At 42.7% G+C, this 17,772-nt stretch overlaps 1 protein-coding gene across 2 annotated transcripts; it reads right to left on the bottom strand.

The window, feature by feature from the left end:
- Positions 1 to 2,630: 2,630 nt before the first annotated feature.
- LOC118411404 (SH2 domain-containing protein 4B-like) lies at positions 2,631 to 17,772 on the bottom strand. Of its 2 annotated transcripts, XM_035813673.1 has the most exons (10): positions 17,460 to 17,772; positions 10,837 to 11,022; positions 10,441 to 10,597; positions 9,608 to 9,824; positions 7,958 to 7,987; positions 6,992 to 7,154; positions 6,065 to 6,245; positions 5,090 to 5,229; positions 4,352 to 4,572; positions 2,631 to 3,122 (listed from the first exon to the last, which is right to left on the bottom strand). In XM_035813673.1, exons 2-10 carry the CDS (start codon positions 11,003 to 11,005, stop codon positions 3,009 to 3,011), a joined length of 1,392 nt encoding a protein of 463 aa, XP_035669566.1. In that variant the 5' UTR covers positions 11,006 to 11,022; positions 17,460 to 17,772; the 3' UTR covers positions 2,631 to 3,008. The 2 variants fall into 2 exon arrangements, with proteins under 2 accessions (XP_035669566.1, XP_035669567.1); XM_035813674.1 differs by lacking the exon at positions 7,958 to 7,987 and having other exon boundaries at positions 17,460 to 17,771.

Raw genomic sequence — 17,772 nt, 5'->3', positions numbered from 1 at the left:
ATATTCAATCTAACAAACGTATCTATCATCATATTAACATTAATAACAATGCTTTCTACATGATATTTTCCTTCCTCGGAACACCATTAAACACATTGAGAAGTTTGGGGTTTACCAGGTCTTCAAAAAGGACACAAGAAAGTGGAACATTTACAAAATATGCTTGTTTAAATTCAAACAATTGATGTTTATACGTGCAGTCAAACCTGTGCCTTTGACCCCTCAGTCTGCATTATACCCCCCTCACATTAGGCGCGATTCGATCGGACGACGAGTCTGCGAGCTCTAAATTATGAGGAGGCATGACCCTGACAGGAAGGGGGGAACTCTGCCATTCCTTCGTCGTGCCTCCTCGTAATTTAGAGCTCGCAGACTCGTCCGATCAATTTTCGCCTAATGTGAGGGGGGTATAAGGACCTTTATGTCTGGTGGTCCCTTAGATTGTACACAGTGACTACTGAAGCACCTATAGTCATCACAAAACTGAACTTTGTGAATGCTTCAAGTTTTTAGAGTAAGAATAATTATGTAAGTATGTGTAGAATGAATACTATTTCTGAGTCCCTCAAGTGTTCACCAGCGCTTATACACAAGTTTAACTGCCAGTCTTGCACTTTTACATGTGTTACAATATTACACATATTTGTACATGATGTAAATATTACACACGTCCGTTTCATACCGATTGCTGTCATCTTTCTTCTGATGATTAAATACGCAGCCAACAGCTTGATTAATAAGCTGTAATGATTATATTTATGGTTATACTTAATTCTCCAATATCAAAAAAACATACATTCAAAGATAGATGATAATCTTTTATCTAATTCATAATTTCATAATCAATATTGCTGGACCTTTATGTGAGATATACTGCATAATATTATTGCCTTATTGATGAAGGTTTGATCATGATCATTAATTATTGCCATGATTCACTTTCCAATATCATTGCTTCCAAACATTTTATCACATTAATCATTGCAAGAACTTTCCTATGTTTATACTCGTCTGGCCTTTCATAATATTCTGTATACTAAATTTCTTCAAACATTGCTCCAAAAGTCTTCTAGATTTAGATTAATAGTAAATGATTTTCTTAGTCAGTAAACATGATACCTGTCCTACTGTAGAATGACTTATTTTGGCCACACATTTCTACATGACACATTTTCACCATCAATTGTTTGATACATGCATGATTACTAAGTTAGCTACTAGTAGTACTGTTTGTACATGTAATCTCGGATGGCAAGTTTTGCTGTTTGCTGTGTTTTTTAAGCTAAATTGTAACTACATGTGGCTTATAGAACATTTTTTCACTCGTAGCTCACGCAGACTTGGAAGAAGTTGTGTATCAAGTTTCACACTCACAGAGAAACCTGCAACTGTGGAGCTGCTTCACTGATGATCAGGCAAGGACAGCAGAACGGGTTGGCGGAAACGGCTGCCCGGTCGGTCGGCGGAAACCGCTGCCCGGTCTGGTCCAGAGGTTGGCTTTGGGGGTTTTGAGTATACCAAATGTAAACAAGATGGCTTGCTATCGCAGCAGTAATTTAGGTGCATTTCCCGTGTAGGCTGACCCAACAACTAACAGTAGCACTAATATCGTAAACATTACCGTAATATCAGAAATTCGAAATTTGATTTGATTGTGTAATTCATCTGAAGTTTTCGGCATTCCATGTGGCGCACATTAACGTTGGGTCGTTGACCCCGAAATACGCAGCGTGTGTGGCCACGTGGATCCAATATGTGTGAGGCGCTTCTAATAGGGAACAGTAGTAAACTTTATTATTATTTGCTCTTCGGAATAGCTTTAGACAAATAAGATGTGGGCATTGATCAGAGTATGAGTCATTCATGTTGAAGATTAATTGCTAATTTAGAATTTTTCGAGCTGATCGAGGCCACGTTGTTTATCGCGGTGTTATTAGGGCTCTAGCTGCTCTGCCGACCTGAGACTGGATGGGATTATGCTGACTTTCAGTGCTTTGGCCACGAACACATTTGTTAAATCCTTGGTTAAATCTTTATCATCTTATCATTTCCAACATGTGTGAAAATAGTATCATGATCAAAGAATTGCAGTCTGGGAAATCTTCAGACACTGGTACATACTTAATATTACCAACCGCTCTCCATGTGATAGCACCCCATAGATACGGTCGTAATTACGATCGGATTTATGGCATGTACACAATTACGCTCATCATAATTTATATACAGAATATTACCAGCCATTTTCCAACCAAAATCCCGTCCAAAATTTTGTATACGTTTAATATTGAGATTACAATGCTTAAACTGCTGCAAGGAGGCGCAGCTACACTAGATACCTTACTCTGCTACATTTTGTATATGCAATACTCGAAACCCCCAAAACCAACCTCCGGACTGGACCGGGCAGTCGTTTCCGCCGACCGACCGGGCAGCCGTTTCCGCCAACCCCAGCAGAATCGACCTTTCTTATAGAGAAAAACTCATTTCTACAACATTCCTCAACAAACATCCTGATTACCCAACTCTTAGACTCCAGGGCAAACACGGGGCTTAAAGACTTAAAGTCTTCTGTCACCTGCAATAAGCCAGTCCTTATACCAAGGTCAATCACAAGGTCCAGCAATTTTCAGCAGGTTGCAGAGTTCTGAGGTTCCTGTATGAGCCATGCTGACGTCCTGGGCCAGTTTCTCACATACCACTGTCACATTTCCAAACCAGCACTCGGCAGGGCAGTTTACAGTAACAAAAAGCAAGATATGAAAGATACAACACACACAGAAAGGAAAATAAAAAGAAAGACAATTATCATAATTAATTTGTCTATATTTCTTGATATAGTACATGTTTATCTTTCGATCCCGTTAACAGCCTTTCCGGGTGCTGGTTTGGAAATGTACAGTGTGTATTGTGCTGGCGAGAAGACGTTGTTACTGAATAAGACGTTATGCGATGTCTTTAAGACGTTGTTACTAAATAAGATGTTATGTGATGTCTTTAAGACGTAGTTATAACCATGATGAGTTCTGCTGCTCCATGAGGTCCCGGTAGTCGGGCGGCTGTTTCTTCTGTCCGCACGGCGCCTTGAGAACCTCCCCTCCCGTACTGGAGATCGGCTCACTCTGGGGGGGAGGGGGGTGCAAGGGGTCAGTCTGAGTTTCAAGGTCATCTGGGTTCATATAGCAATTAATTCTGAACCTGCTGAAAAGTGAACTGAAAACTGGATTTACCCAAAATGGGGCACATGGTACAATGCAGATACATGACTGTATTGTTTCCTTTTCTCATAATTGTGTGCAATGTCCTACAGAACTGGCTGATATGAAAAATGATAAAAGCTGCTACATGCAATAATAAGCATGCAAACAAACCCATGTGGAAGCTTGGCAGTCCAAGAGCAAGTTGTGTGAGTTGTTTATACAATAAACAAACAAACAAACAAACCCACCATGTGGAAGTTGACGAGGTCCCACAGCGATGTGCGAGAGTTCTTTATACAATAAACAAACAAACAAATAAACAAACCCACCATGTGGAAGTTGACGAGGTCCCACAGCGATGTGCGAGAGTTGTTTATACAATAAACAAACAAACAAACAAACAAACCCACCATGTGGAAGTTGACGAGGTCCCACAGTGATGTGCGAGAGTTCTTTATACAATAAACAAACAAACAAATAAACAAACCCACCATGTGGAAGTTGACCAGGTCCCACAGCGATGTGCGAGAGTTGTTTATACAATAAACAAACAAACAAACAAACAAGCCCACCATGTGGAAGTTGACCAGGTCCCAGAGTGATGTGTGTGAGAGCTGGTTATGCAGTAAACAAACAAACAAACAAGCAAACCCACCATGTGGAAGTTGACCAGGTCCCAGAGCGATGTGTGAGAGAGCTGGTTATGCAATAAACAAACAAACAAACAAAGAAACACACCATGTGGAAGTTGACCAGGTCCCAGAGCGATGTGTGCGAGAGCTGGTTATGCAATAAACAAACAAACAAACAAACAAACCCACCATGTGGAAGTTGACCAGGTCCGAGAGAGGTGTGTGAGAGTTGGTCATGCAGTAAACAAACAAACAAACAAACAAGCCCACCATGTGGAAGTTGACCAGGTCCCAGAGCGATGTGTGAGAGAGCTGGTTATGCAATAAACAAACAAACAAACAAACAAACAAGCCCACCATGTGGAAGTTGACCAGGTCCCAGAGCGATGTGTGAGAGAGCTGGTTATGCAATAAACAAACAAACAAACAAACAAGCCCACCATGTGGAAGTTGACCAGGTCCCAGAGCAATGTATGGGAGAGCTGGTTATGCAATAAACAAACAAACAAACAAACCCACCATGTGGAAGTTGACCAGGTCCCAGAGCGATGTGTGCGAGAGCTGGTTTGTGCCGAAGAACTGGTAGGTGTTGTCGGAGGTGTCGATGAGGAAGTGCTTGTAGCGCCCCTCGGCCCGGTACGAGATGGTGTAGCCCCAGACGCGCTCGCTCACCCGCACCAGGAAACTTCCGACCGGCCGACCCTCGAGCAGAGACTCCGCCTCCTGACGGGAGATGATGCCTGCGGAGGGAAGGGGGTTATAAAACAGTTAAAATCTTAGGGAGGGGTGGATAGAAAAAAATTAGAATCTTTCTGAGGGCAATTTAAAAAGGAATTAGGAATGAGGTCATCTTAGGGATGAGAAGTTATGAACAAGTTAAGTCCTTCCTACACCCTTTGGGCTTCCTGTAGCTCCACTGTTCCTATACCCTTTTGTGCATTAGTACCCGTCTCTGTTTAAGTCATGCCTGTAAAGCTGGTGTGTGTGTTATGCTGAAGGGTGGTTATACCAGCTATATAGATACAGATACAGAAGCTGGTGTGTTACGCCGAAGGGCAGTTATACCGGCTATATAGACACAGATTCAGAAGCTGAATGGCTACACTGAAGGCCGGTTATACCGGCTATATAGAGACAGATACAGAAGCTGGTGTGTGTGTTATGCATGAAGGGCGGTTGTACTGGCTCTATAGAAACAGATACAGATCACTGCGCAGATAAAACCTCTGAGAACATGTCAAGATTCGCAGTACTGACCGTGAAACCAGGCCGCCGGTTGGTGCGTCCGAGCGTCCAGTCCTGCCTGGCGCGGCTGCTCGAAGTCCTGGAACCACCGGATGACCTCTTGCCGCGAGGTCGGCCGCGCTGGGAGGCTCGCTTGCGTTGGTGACGAGGTCCTGAAATAGAGAAAAGTTTGCAAATAAAATGAATCAGTTGATTTCAAACAAACAAACCAGCACGCCCGGATGATGATGATGATGATGATGATGATTTCAAACAGAAAAATCAACATCCTGGACTTTCTAATGTTCTTTCTTGTATTCAAGCAGCAAAGAGGAAAAAGATATTTGTGCCAAGTGCACTGATTTTCATCTGAAGTCAACTCTGAAAACCTGTGTGTAATCCAGGCCATTCTCCACCTACAGAAAACTAGACTTATAATCATGGAGCTGTAGAAACATTTGTGGTACCTGCTGTTGGAAGGGCTACCTGCAGCTCCACTGTGCCGCAGCATTGATAGATAAACATTTAGTAAGTGATATTGATCAATCTCTACAACTAGTCGACAATTAAAGAAATGTTGATGAAGATTAGACATCAGGTAAACCATGACTTCTAAAAATAATTTCATCAGGTTGATAGAATGTTGGAGAATTCTTGTTCACAACAAGTGATTCTTTAACACCTGCAGACAACAGGTGGACCCAGTGGATCAAAGAAGCGGTCTGGAATTAAGAAAGTCAACCCCAGTGATGAACTGGAAAGAGGGGTATACAAACTCAGCCATGTTTGGGACTGTCTTCTTGCCACAAAAGCGCCACCTACATCAGTTGCACATAGCGGAGAGAAGCAGAATTAAGAAGCCCTGAGGAAAATGTCTGACAGGCACCGAAATGTCAACAGGCAGTGGAAAAAAATTCTCCAATATCCCATGACTAGTGTGTTACTACGCAGGTTCTTTAAGTTAAGTTGTCCTCATCACAAAACCTTCTCAGGACCACGTCTACTCACTTGCTGGTCCTTGTGGCTGGTGCAGCGCCCCCTAACGACTGTTTCTGTAACTGCGTGGCCACGTCGTACACCGTCTGCTTCTTGTTGTCGGCCATCGCCATGTGGACCGACCGGCGAAACTCCTCGCGGGCGTTTCTCGCCAGCATGCTTCTTCTCTTGTCTGCCGCCTTCTGTTTTTGTACTGCAAAAATACAAAATATATATATTCATTCATTCTTTCCTTTCCTTCCTTTATTCATTCCTTCATTTATTCATTCATGTATTCATTCATTCATCCATCCATCCATCCATCCATCCATTCATTCATTCATTCATTCATTCATTCATCCATTCATTCCTCTTAGCCTGTTTTTGTACTGAAAACATACAATTTCAGGGTTAAACTAGTTTTTTAAAATTCACTTGTCCCATTGGGCAAGAACATAAAAGATTTTTTTGCTGGAAAAAAGTTTTTACTTGCCCGGAATGACATTTTTCTGTCCTTCCACTTCCAGCAATGGAATATTTTATCATTGTCTCTATTTTTGTTTGTTGACCAATGCTAGATACCATGACTGGAAATTAATTGTAACGGGTATATCAAAATCAAACTGAACATTTGCTTGCCCAATCAGCACTTTCACTTGCCTGGGACTATTGGACTTGTCCAACCCTGCATTCAGTCACTCATTCAGTCACTCACTCAATCATCCATCCATCCATCCCTTCATCCATCCATCCATCCCCACTCCCTCCCTCCCCTCTTACTCACATTGCGTCCCCAAGCCGCCTGTAGCTTGCACCAAGGAGCTTTTATCAGATTTTTGTCCGTCAAAGTTGACGGATTGGTTTCAAAATTTTTCCGTCACACGCAGCAAATTTCCGTCAATCGACGGAAAAACGGACGCTGGCTAGAGCCCTGGCTCCCTCCCTCCCTCCCTTACTCACACTGCTCCCTCCACTCCCTCTCCTTCCTCTCCTGCTCCTGCTCCGCCTCCTTAATGGCCGTTTCTCGCGCCTCCTTAAGACTCATGTACAGCTCCTTGGCACGCTTCTCCGCCTTCTTGTGAACCTCCTCGAAACTCCGCCGTCTCTCCATCTGCTCTTTTCTCTGGAAGAAAGCCGAGAAGAAAGTCAGCAACGTTTCTTAAACTGAAGCCATCTTGTGATTGTGCCGTCATGTCTCTTATATAATAAATAAATAAATAAATATGATGATCAATCCTCCTAGCTTCAAACATCGCAAATTGTGTCTAGCCTTTGATGAGGTTTCATCAAACAAAAATCAAGTGAAGTTCCTGAATGTGAGCCTCAAAACTTCTGTCAAATTGAGAAGTATCCAAGAATCCCAACAATTTACTATCATACACAAATGATCTTGAGTGCAGCAGCCATAGCATACTGATTCAGGCAGACCGCTTTTGCTTTGCCTTTCTGCCAGATTATAGTGTGTGGCAATGGTCATCTTTGACTCACATCTGCAAGGACGAATACATCTTCAAAACAAAAATAACAATCAGAATAAGATCATGAGATTTTATGAAGAGCATAACTCTCAGCTTGCTCCCAGCTTGTCCATGCATCTGTACCTCAACAGGGCAAGATTTAAATTCACAAAGCCAACAAACACAAAGTTTTCCCAATTTGAAAGTGCTCAGGCGGTAAGCACTGTCCACCTTCGTCAAAGTGCAGAAATTCAAAATAAAAACTAAAAATTCAATCATTTAAATTGCAGCCACTTTCTCATTGGTTGAACTGTTAATTTTTGCCAAGCTATCATTGGTCAAACCGCTAACTGTGACGGACAGTCAGGATTGGTTATTGCAAGTAGAACTTGACATTGAACATGACAAGGCAGCACAAATGGACACAAAAGCAACGCCACAGGCACAGCTACAGAAGTCATGGTCTCACCTGTAGTACCGGCTCCTGGCAATGGTTGCACTAAAACCAGAAACACCAGAAAACTGTTTAATAACCTACAACAACACGGTAACGCCAGTTCACCTTTATCCATGAAGTAACCTATATCCGATCCGTTGCTTTTTAAAAAGGAGTATTTAGGATTATATCAAGACCATGGAAGGTGCTTTCAAATTGCAGTCCTTACAAACCACCGTCTGTCAACTTGACATCCCTATTAAGATACGGAGTCCATATCTAAAAGCAACGGATATAGGTTACCCCGCGGATAAAGGTGAATTAGCGTTACAACATTCGGCAGGATTTCTTTGTTCCCAGTTCCAGGTCTGGGTTTTACAACAAGCAGCAGGTTGGTGGAAAGCATGTAGTGTAGTTCAGATGGCAGAAAGAGCAGTCCAGTATGGTGGCAGAAGTATTCCTGCATGCGGTTACGCCCCCTGGCAGAGAGCTAATTACACCAGTCTAGCACTCTCTAATGTGTTCCCAGATAGCCCAAGTTGAAGTGCACAGATTGGATGTTGTATTTGACTTCTGAGTATACATCAAAGTCCTGGACTGGACTGCTCTTTCAGCCAACAAGCAGCAGCTTTTATGACCCCGATTTTTCGAGTGGTCTGTTTTCATTCTGGCATTCATGATCAGAAATGTGGGTGATTCCACTTACTGGCAGGGGGTGTGTGAACAGATCACATTAGACACTTTATTGGTCTGTAGCATTTGCAGGTCATGCTTTTAAATCTTTGTAATGGTCTGGTTAGGCATTTATGATGAATGAAGGGTTTATTTGATTATTACGATCATAAAAAGGTACATCACAGCCAAAGGCTGAATTGCATACTTTTTGCTTGTGAAAACTTAAGGTGCAAGGATGTGGGTGATTCCACTTGTAAGCAGGGGTGGTGGTTAGCACAATTCTATCAATTATCTGCAAGTTTGTTAAAAAAACAATATCATTGATGTCTAGGTCCATTATTTGTAATATTTGACTTCATTTTCTGCTTTTTCGATAATGCAGCAAATTTCAGTGAATTTGTAAGTAGTGGTAGCCTGAACGACCCCCTTTTCCAAAACTTCTCTATGGCAAAAAAAAATTTGTACAGTTCATCTTGAAATTCACAATTCACATTAGATTTGCAGAAAAACTGGAGTCTATTTTGAGACCTTGTTATTTTGTTAGAAAGCTTGTCGCCTGTTTTGTGCTGACACTTGCTTGTCCTCATCTTGTTTGTGTATCAGTGTCAGATTTCAGCTCCATATTTTTTGCTATCAGCTGATACCTATCCCTAGTTCTGTCAGCTTGTCAGCTTTTCCATCATCTTCCAGCAGATGTTGGAGGTGGGTAAATTGTTACACTTTTCTGGCTGCCCCTTTCTCTGTGTCAAAAAAGCATTCCTAAGTCACCATGTTAAAATGGCCTTTTATATGGGCGCAGGGAGGGGAGGTCTTTCCTGAAACAAGTTTTTGACACAGACAGGAACAGCTAGGAAAACAAACTCAAATTCAGCCTCCAAAACATTTGCTTGGAGACTGGCTTGTGGACCATACCATAACAGGTTGCTGTGGGGGGTATGGACTATGCCATTACAGGTTGCTGAGGGGGTACTGACTATGCCATTACAGGTTGCTGTGGGGGGTACCGACCTTGAGTTCGGCCTCTTTTTTCTTCTCGAGCTCCTTGGCTTGTCTCTCCTGCTCGGCCCAGGCCTTCCGCGCCCGCTCGGCCGCCATCTTGGCCTCCTTCCTGCTGGCGTACGCCTCCTCCTCCTTCCGTTTCGCCTCGGCCAGCTGTCGCTTCTCCCGCTCCAGTTTCTCCTTCTCCGCCTGCAGCTTCGCTCGGATCAACTCCTCGTTCTTCCTCCTGGAAGGAGTATTCAGAGGAAATCTTAGAGTAAAGACATTTACCTCTACCTTCTTCATGAAAAGGAGAAAATTGTTCTTATAACAGTGTTCTTAAAAATCTTAGCATAGAGAACTTGCAATGACTTGTGATAACTATATATATAGGGATTATATAGGAAAAAGATCTGGTACTAAACTTCCAGGAAAAACATCTAACATCAATCTTACAGGAAAAAGGTCTAACACTGAACTTCCAGGAAAAGGATCTAAGACTAATCTTCCAGGAAAAGGATCTAAGACTAATCTTCCAGGAAAAGGATCTATGACTAATCTTCCAGGAAAAGGATCTAAGACTAATCTTCCAGGAAAAGGATCTAAGACTAATCTTCCAGGAAAAGGATCTATGACTAATCTTCCAGGAAAAGGATCTAAGACTAATCTTCCAGGAAAAGGATCTAAGACTAATCTTCCAGGAAAAGGATCTAAGACTAATCTTCCAGGAAAAGGATCTAACAGTGATATTCCAGAAAAATGATCTAATATTGATTTTCCAGGGAAATTATCCAAGACTTTTCTCACAAGGAAAGGATCTACGACTCATTTTTCAGGAAAATAATACTAATAATAAGACTGACTTCAGCTCCTCAGCCTCCTTCTCGGCCAGCCTCTGCGCTCTCAGCTGATCCTCGCGGTCCATAATCTCCTCGATCGTCGCATCCCCGCGTCCCTCCCCCATCACCCAGGTCCACGGCTCTCCGTCTGCACCTTTCAGGAACTGGATCCTTCTCTTCCCTGGTATAAACAAACAAACAAATAAACAAACAACACTCCCCCATCACCCAGGTCCAGGGCTCTCCGTCCGCACCACTGGATCCTTCTCTTTCCTGTAATAAACAAACAAATAGATAAACAACACTCGGTAACTGGATCCTTCCCTTCACCATAAAAACAAACAAACCTACACCCCACACCTCCCCATTATCTATAGCTATCTTGGCCTTTTTCTTAACTGTCTGAGACAGTCCACTCACCTGGTTTGGGAGGCTTCTTGGGTTTCTTGTCTTCCTTTTCGTCCCACTCCTTATACCTGCGCACCTGCTCCTCACGCATCTTAAAGAACAGCAGCTGCTTCTGCTCCTCGGACAGCTCCGACAGAATCTCGGGATCCACGTACATCGTCTTCAGGATCTGCTGCAGCATGGTGCCTGGGTTCTAGACTAGTACAGAAGGAGAGACCTGTTACTGCTGCAGCATGGTGCCTGGGTTCTAGGCTAGTACAGAGGAGAGACCTGTTACTGCTGCAGCATGGTGCCTGGGTTCTAGGCTAGTACAGAAGGAGAGACCTGTTACTGCTGCAGTAAGGTGCCTGGGTTCTAGGCTAGTACAGGAGGAGAGACCTGTTACTGCTGCAGCATGGTGCCTGGGTTCTAGGCTAGTACAGAAGGAGAGACCTGTTACTGCTGCAGTAAGGTGCCTGGGTTCTAGGCTAGTACAGAGGAGAGACCTGTTACTGCTGCAGCATGGTGCCTGGGTTCTAGACTAGTACAGAAGGAGAGACCTGTTACTGCTGCAGCCTGGTGTCTGGGATCTAGGCTAGGGACAGGGAAACCTGTTACTGCTGCAGCATGGTGCCTGGGTTCTAGACTAGTACAGTAGGAGAGACCTGTTACTGCTGCAGCATGGTGGCTGGGTTCTAGGCTAGTACAGAAGGAGAGACCTGTTACTGCTGCAGCATGGTGCCTGGGTTCTAGGCTAGTACAGAAGGACAGACCTGTTACTGCTGCAGCATGGTGCCTGGGTTCTAGGCTAGTACAGAAGGACAGACCTGTTACTCTCACCTCTCAAATAGAAGTACCCCCTGGAATAAAAGTACCCCCCGGACAAATCTTCAAAATCTAATAAAAGTACCCCCTGGAATAAAAGTACCCCCCAGAAAAATACCAAATTGACATGTAAACTGGGTCTGCCTGCTCGTTTGCACTCGTTTGTGGTGTTTAGGCATACCGATGTAAACTACATGTCCATGCTACTTCTGTCCAAGAGAATATGATAAGTAGGTAGGTTCTCTTTATTTATTTGTGCCTGAGTACCGTATCAGTTAATTGTATATATAATGAACAGAATAACCATAGTTATCTTGTTCGATATATTATCTTTTTTTCCATTTTGTAATAAAAGGTAATATATAAGATTGATTTATAGTATTCGTAATTTTGTGAAAATTTACATGATACTTGTACATACATTTTCTACTTGGAACTTGAAGCAAGTGATCATGGAAAACTTTTGTAATACTTCAAAAAGAATGGCTACATCACACTGCCATAATCTTAGAATGTTTATCATATTTGGACTTTTGTAATTGGTTAGATTGGGCCTTGAAAAATGTCATATATATATATAGAGAGAGAGAATAATACATTTGACCTGTACATATGTAATCTATTCACCATTTGCTGTGAGCTACACGTAGTTATTACATCCCATGGTCCAAAATACACGATGGAAGAAGAAGTGCACTGACCAAGTGAAGCTTTTAATGTGTAAAGGCTAGCTACAAATATCAGCACCTATTCCTCTCTGCATCTCTTGTTATCAATTCTAGAAATTTAGTGAGAGAAAGAAGTCAAAGAACACAGAAAATATTTAACATTTTACACCTCCCTCTACATTCATATCGTATTGCTGATTCCTCTGCAGGCATTACCGCAAGATAGAAAAAAAGCACGTTCCTTTGAGCCCTTTGTAAATTTTGACTCCAGCTTTGAAACTGATACACACCAAATATGGCTTAATGTATTCATCTATGAGGCAGGGAAACACTTTCCCACGGCTTATATGCACACTGCCCCGCCCACTGCACCATGCCTGCTGGCGGTAAAAGTCCTAAAAGGCCTGAACAGACTTGACTCCGCCCCTTTGGGGGCGTTGTCCAGTCAGGTTTACTTTTGGGGAGTGCTGACGGCATTTGGATTTTCCAAAACATAGAATGAAATCGGGTGGAACTGACAATAACTGATGATTAAATGACAGTAACAAACGCTCATAAACATATCTGATGGCAACAGTGCTCCAACTTTTCAAAAATATTTCATATTATATATTGTTAGTTTAGTTTCTACTTTGATAAAATGACCAAAAGTATCTGCTATCGTGAAGAACTTTCAACAGCCTCCCACGGCCTGTCGGAACGTACCAAGTGTCTGAGGGACAAGTGTTTGATTATATATTTTTTGCCTCCATAAAAATTATACTAATGCTGTTAAGTGGAGGAAGGCGCGGAAGTTACGAGGAAAAAGTGTTGAGAACGAGGAGGAAACATATTTGTACTAGTAGTTGTATTTGTACAAGTTCCACGAAAAAGATTGTCATACAAGAACACTCCCTCGGAAAGCCGACACTCTTGGCTTGCCACATGGGAGACCCGCCCTGTGCGTACTGGGGGACCTGGTAAGTCACGTCAGGCAGCTCCCCCCAAAATAGTAAATTTTGAGCAAAAATACCACGGAAATATCGGCAGAAAAACCCAAAATTTCAATATTTTTGGGGTCCTAGGTTAGTAATGAAAGCCCCAATTTGAAAAAATAAATAAACGTACCGTCTAAAATAAGAATGTACCGGGTGGATTTTGAGGCTGAAAAAAATAAACGTACCGGTACGTTTATTTGAGAGGTGAGAGTACTGCTGCAGCCTGGTGTCTGGGTTCTAGGCTAGTACAGAAGGAGAGACCTGTTACTGTTGCAGCCTGGTGCCTGGGTTCTAGGCTAGTACAGAAGGAGAGACCTGTTACTGCTGCAGCATGGTGCCTGGGTTCTAGGCTAGTACAGAAGGAGAGACCTGTTACTGCTGCAGCCTGGTGTCTGGGTTCTAGGCTAGTACAGAAGGAGAGACCTGTTACTGCTGCAGCATGGTGCCTGGGTTCTAGGCTAGTACAGAAGGAGAGACCTGTTACTGCTGCAGCATGGTGCCTGGGTTCTAGACTAGTAGAGGAGGAACAATCTGTAACTCCTTTCCTGTAAAGTGATCTGTGTTTACTGTAAATATACAACAGCACTCTTAGCCAGAATCACACACTTCTGATTAAAACTCACAACAGCTTCTGTCTTCACAGTAAACAAACTCTTCTGCAGGCAGTTTGTAAAACTGAGTGGACATGACCTTGAAGACTTTGACTGATTCAGACATCTTACATGACAAATACATGGAAAGGAGGCTAGAAACTATAATATTATGTCTGAAATTAAGTTTCCTTTAAACATAGAACCTCACCAACAGTCACATTACATCTATACATTGAGATAGCTGTGAAAGTATAATCGTCCTTCTTCAACAACACACTGTTGTATTAAGTAGGTAAGGCTTCATAGAACTGTACAGTAGGATGCCATACTTTGTACCTTGTACAATTATTGTGCAATAAAGTTATGTATATACTTCTTTGGCAAGTTTGTACAATGTAGTACCCACCAATTTGTAGATTTTTTTCTAGACCCTGTTTCGAAAAGGAGTAGACGTGCCTTCTTGCTAGGCTCTAATCAACCAAGCAGGACAGCTATAGTGATCACTTTGATAGAACAATATGAAACAAGAAAGCTTCTGAAAAAAGCTGGCCGGTGCGTATTTTGGAAAAAGCCTGGATGTTAAACAAAATCACATGAAAAAAGAGTTTTTAAACATCGAATTACTGAATTGGTCTGTCTTCTATTAAAAAAACATTACATGAGATTTGTCTAACAAAGAAAAAAACATAAGTGGGGTTCGAACCCACGATCCACGGCTGCAAAAGCAAATCGCTATATCCACCCAGCGCGTAGACCGCTTGGCCACGCTAACTCCATTGCGTAATTGTGCATATAAAAGGGCAATAAGAAGAGTTTGGTTAAATTGACCGATCCATGCATCCATGCAAACCAAACGTTGAACGAACGGCTTCTCTCGCCTTTTCCAGTGACTGCCACTAGTTTTGTATCAATTTCAAACTGACAGAACCATCATTTTTCTACGGCCCACCTCAGTGCCAGCACTGCAGAGCGGCGACAATATTAATGATGATTTAAAAAAGCTGAAAATGCTTCAGGAGTGAAGAAGAGTTTTCCCAGTGCACAGAGGATCAGACCTGACAACAATGGTCTGTCTAACTGCAGCCGGACTTGAAGGACAAACTTTACAATCCTATCAAAGCTGCGGTTTCCTGTTCCTGGTACCTGTGGCTCGCCATGAGGAAGTGTAACTCGATCTGATACTTGTGCTCAGATTACATGTTTTACAACCACCTGCACTTGTGGGGAGTATATCATACATTGTAGTTGTAGTGTTTCAACAATAAACAAACCTTAACACACACTCATGTAAGAATTGTTGTCTACCTTACACATACAACTCAACTCAACTCAAACTCAACTCAACATACATCATGTATTCATGCGCATAACACGGTTTACACTTGCTGGCAGGGTTACCAATTATGTGCCAAAACACAGGCCACTTTCCAAACATAACTATATTGTTTCCCAAGTCTAGCATATCAAATAGTTCTTGTTTAACATGACAGAGAGAGCATGTAATATGGAGAGCATGAATAGTTATGGCATGGCGTATTTTACATGAATATTTGTTTCAGAATTTTTCCCATTCCAGTCGGGCTTCAGACAGTTTCCGCTGTATTGTTCAGGTTCTGGTAATATTTATTGATTTATATTATGATTGTATATAATTATAAATCGCTGCTTCACGTTTACTACATTTGACACACAACTTTTTTCTTGTGCTTTTTTCTTTCTTTCTTTTCTGACTCAATCTTCATTAGGACATGGACATTACAACGTCCTTGATCATCTGTCCTCAAAACACTCACATTCACACTTAACATTTGTATGTTTCAATGAACACAAATTTGGAGACTGCAGTAAAAACTGAAGCCTGTTGAAGGAAGTTGATGACAGATATAGTTGCCCCAAGCATAGCTTACATTTTCCGTTAACTGTCTGTACTAGAGATGTTCTGTCATTTGATGAATAATAGGAAAACTGCATGTGTGCATGTGTATGTCCTTGCCCGTTGCTACTCCAGGTCCCATTGTGTGTTGTGGTGTCATTATGCCGACACATTAACCAAACACAATCAGGATTTCACACCCAGCTGGCTGACTACATGTGTACACGTGGTCTGACGTCAGGCACTCATGGCCATACAACAGGTCAGGGACATACATACTAGTACTAGCTTCATAATTTCTGTTACCGTATTTTCTCAATTTCAGTACGCACACAAATTTAAGTACGCACCCCGATTTGGGGCAAGTTCCAGACAAATACGAAAGGCTGACACATAAAATGGAGAAACTTGAAGTTGAATAAAATATGCACCCCTTCTCCACCGATCTTCATGAATTTCAGCTGATAAAGTATATATATATTATAACTATAAAATGCTATTGATAATACTAGTACTAGTAGTAGTGTAATTCTCCCACCCATTGTTACATAAGGACTGGCAGGATGTGAAGGTTCAGGGACAATACCCAACCATCAGTCCTGGAGGACTACAGTCTACAGTCTACCTGGGGGCGTGTTGTCTGTGCTTCTTCCTCTCACTTCAAAACCTCCTGCTCCATGTCCATGAGCATGATATAACACTACATGTACATTTGTACATGTTCCAGTGGGGCCGTGTGGTGTCATTTGGGAAAAAACACAACTTCACCGGTATAGCTCGGAGACAGAGAAGCGTGGTGATGCTCGCTTCTGAATGACGGGCGATACCACCGAGCGAGTAAGCAGGGGGTTATAATAATCATATCCAATTACATAGGATGTCCTTGTTTGGCCATCCTTTCACAATTTGACACAGAACCCAGAGGTCCTGGGTTCGAACCTTGTCATGCTACAAATTCCTTGGCAGAGGCACTTAAGACGAGTTTCCTCACTTCACTCAGGTAGGGATGTCCCTCGGATAGGGCAGTAAGCCGAGGAGAGCCACACCTCGAGAACTTAGAATTCGAAGGGGCAAGTAAGAACAGAAAGAAACAAACATGCCAACACCCGGGATCGAACCCAGTTTGGCAGATTACAAATCCAACGTGCAAACCACAACACCAAAAACTCTAGAGCCGTTGGCGTGGTCAGTTTGGCAGCGCTTAAACCCCACTGTTACAAACTTAAAGAACCCAACATGCGTATCGAAAAGCATTAAGGGTCCTTCCCGGTGAGAGTGGAAGAAAGTTTATAGGCTACAGTATATGGCATACAGGCTTTCGATTGATATAAGTCGAAGTTAGTAGCCTCAAAAGAAGGCAGACCATGAATAAAATCATTTTGCCACTTAGATAAGTTAGAACATTGCTGTCAAACTGTGGGGCCTAAATGGAAACTATAGAGCGTTTTAAACGGGTTTAGAGTCTCGAAATCGTTCAAATCGTTCTCGGATGACACATAACGTTACATGTACGATGCAGTTGTACATAAAATTGCGCAACGTTGGAGGTCACTACCCCCAAGTGTATACTTACGTTAGACTTTCACTACACTAAGACTAGAAGCTTAGTGTCTTCAGCGGGAGGGTGTGATAATATCGTCTATCTTTGGTCTACATGACGTCTACGTGACTAGAAGTAGCTTCTCACGTGCAGTTTTACACCTTGTGCAGGTGAGCTTACCTGCCAGAGCCGGACCACAACAAAGGAAACGGTCGCTCCGCCGCCGGAAACACACACTCGGAGCGCGACTCGTACTCGGTACCCGCGCGAGTTTTATAAAACCCGAACAGTTCGGCTGGAAAAGGCGCTCAAAATCTCACACCGCCGCCCTAAACAACATGCCGGAGGGGCGCGAGGGCCCGCTGGTCTGACCTCTGACGGGGAAAATGTCTGAATGTCGGGAAAGGAGCGCCAAATCCCGGCCTTTACAGGGGTGACTCACGGAGTAACGTTCTGTTCGGGACACACACCCAAAATGCGGAAGTCAGGATGA

Source organism: Branchiostoma floridae, chromosome 3 (genome assembly GCF_000003815.2).
Source record: "Branchiostoma floridae strain S238N-H82 chromosome 3, Bfl_VNyyK, whole genome shotgun sequence".
Taxonomy (NCBI): domain Eukaryota; kingdom Metazoa; phylum Chordata; class Leptocardii; order Amphioxiformes; family Branchiostomatidae; genus Branchiostoma; species Branchiostoma floridae.
Note: the sequence above shows the minus strand (reverse complement) of the source record. Positions and strands in the feature narration are given on the sequence as shown.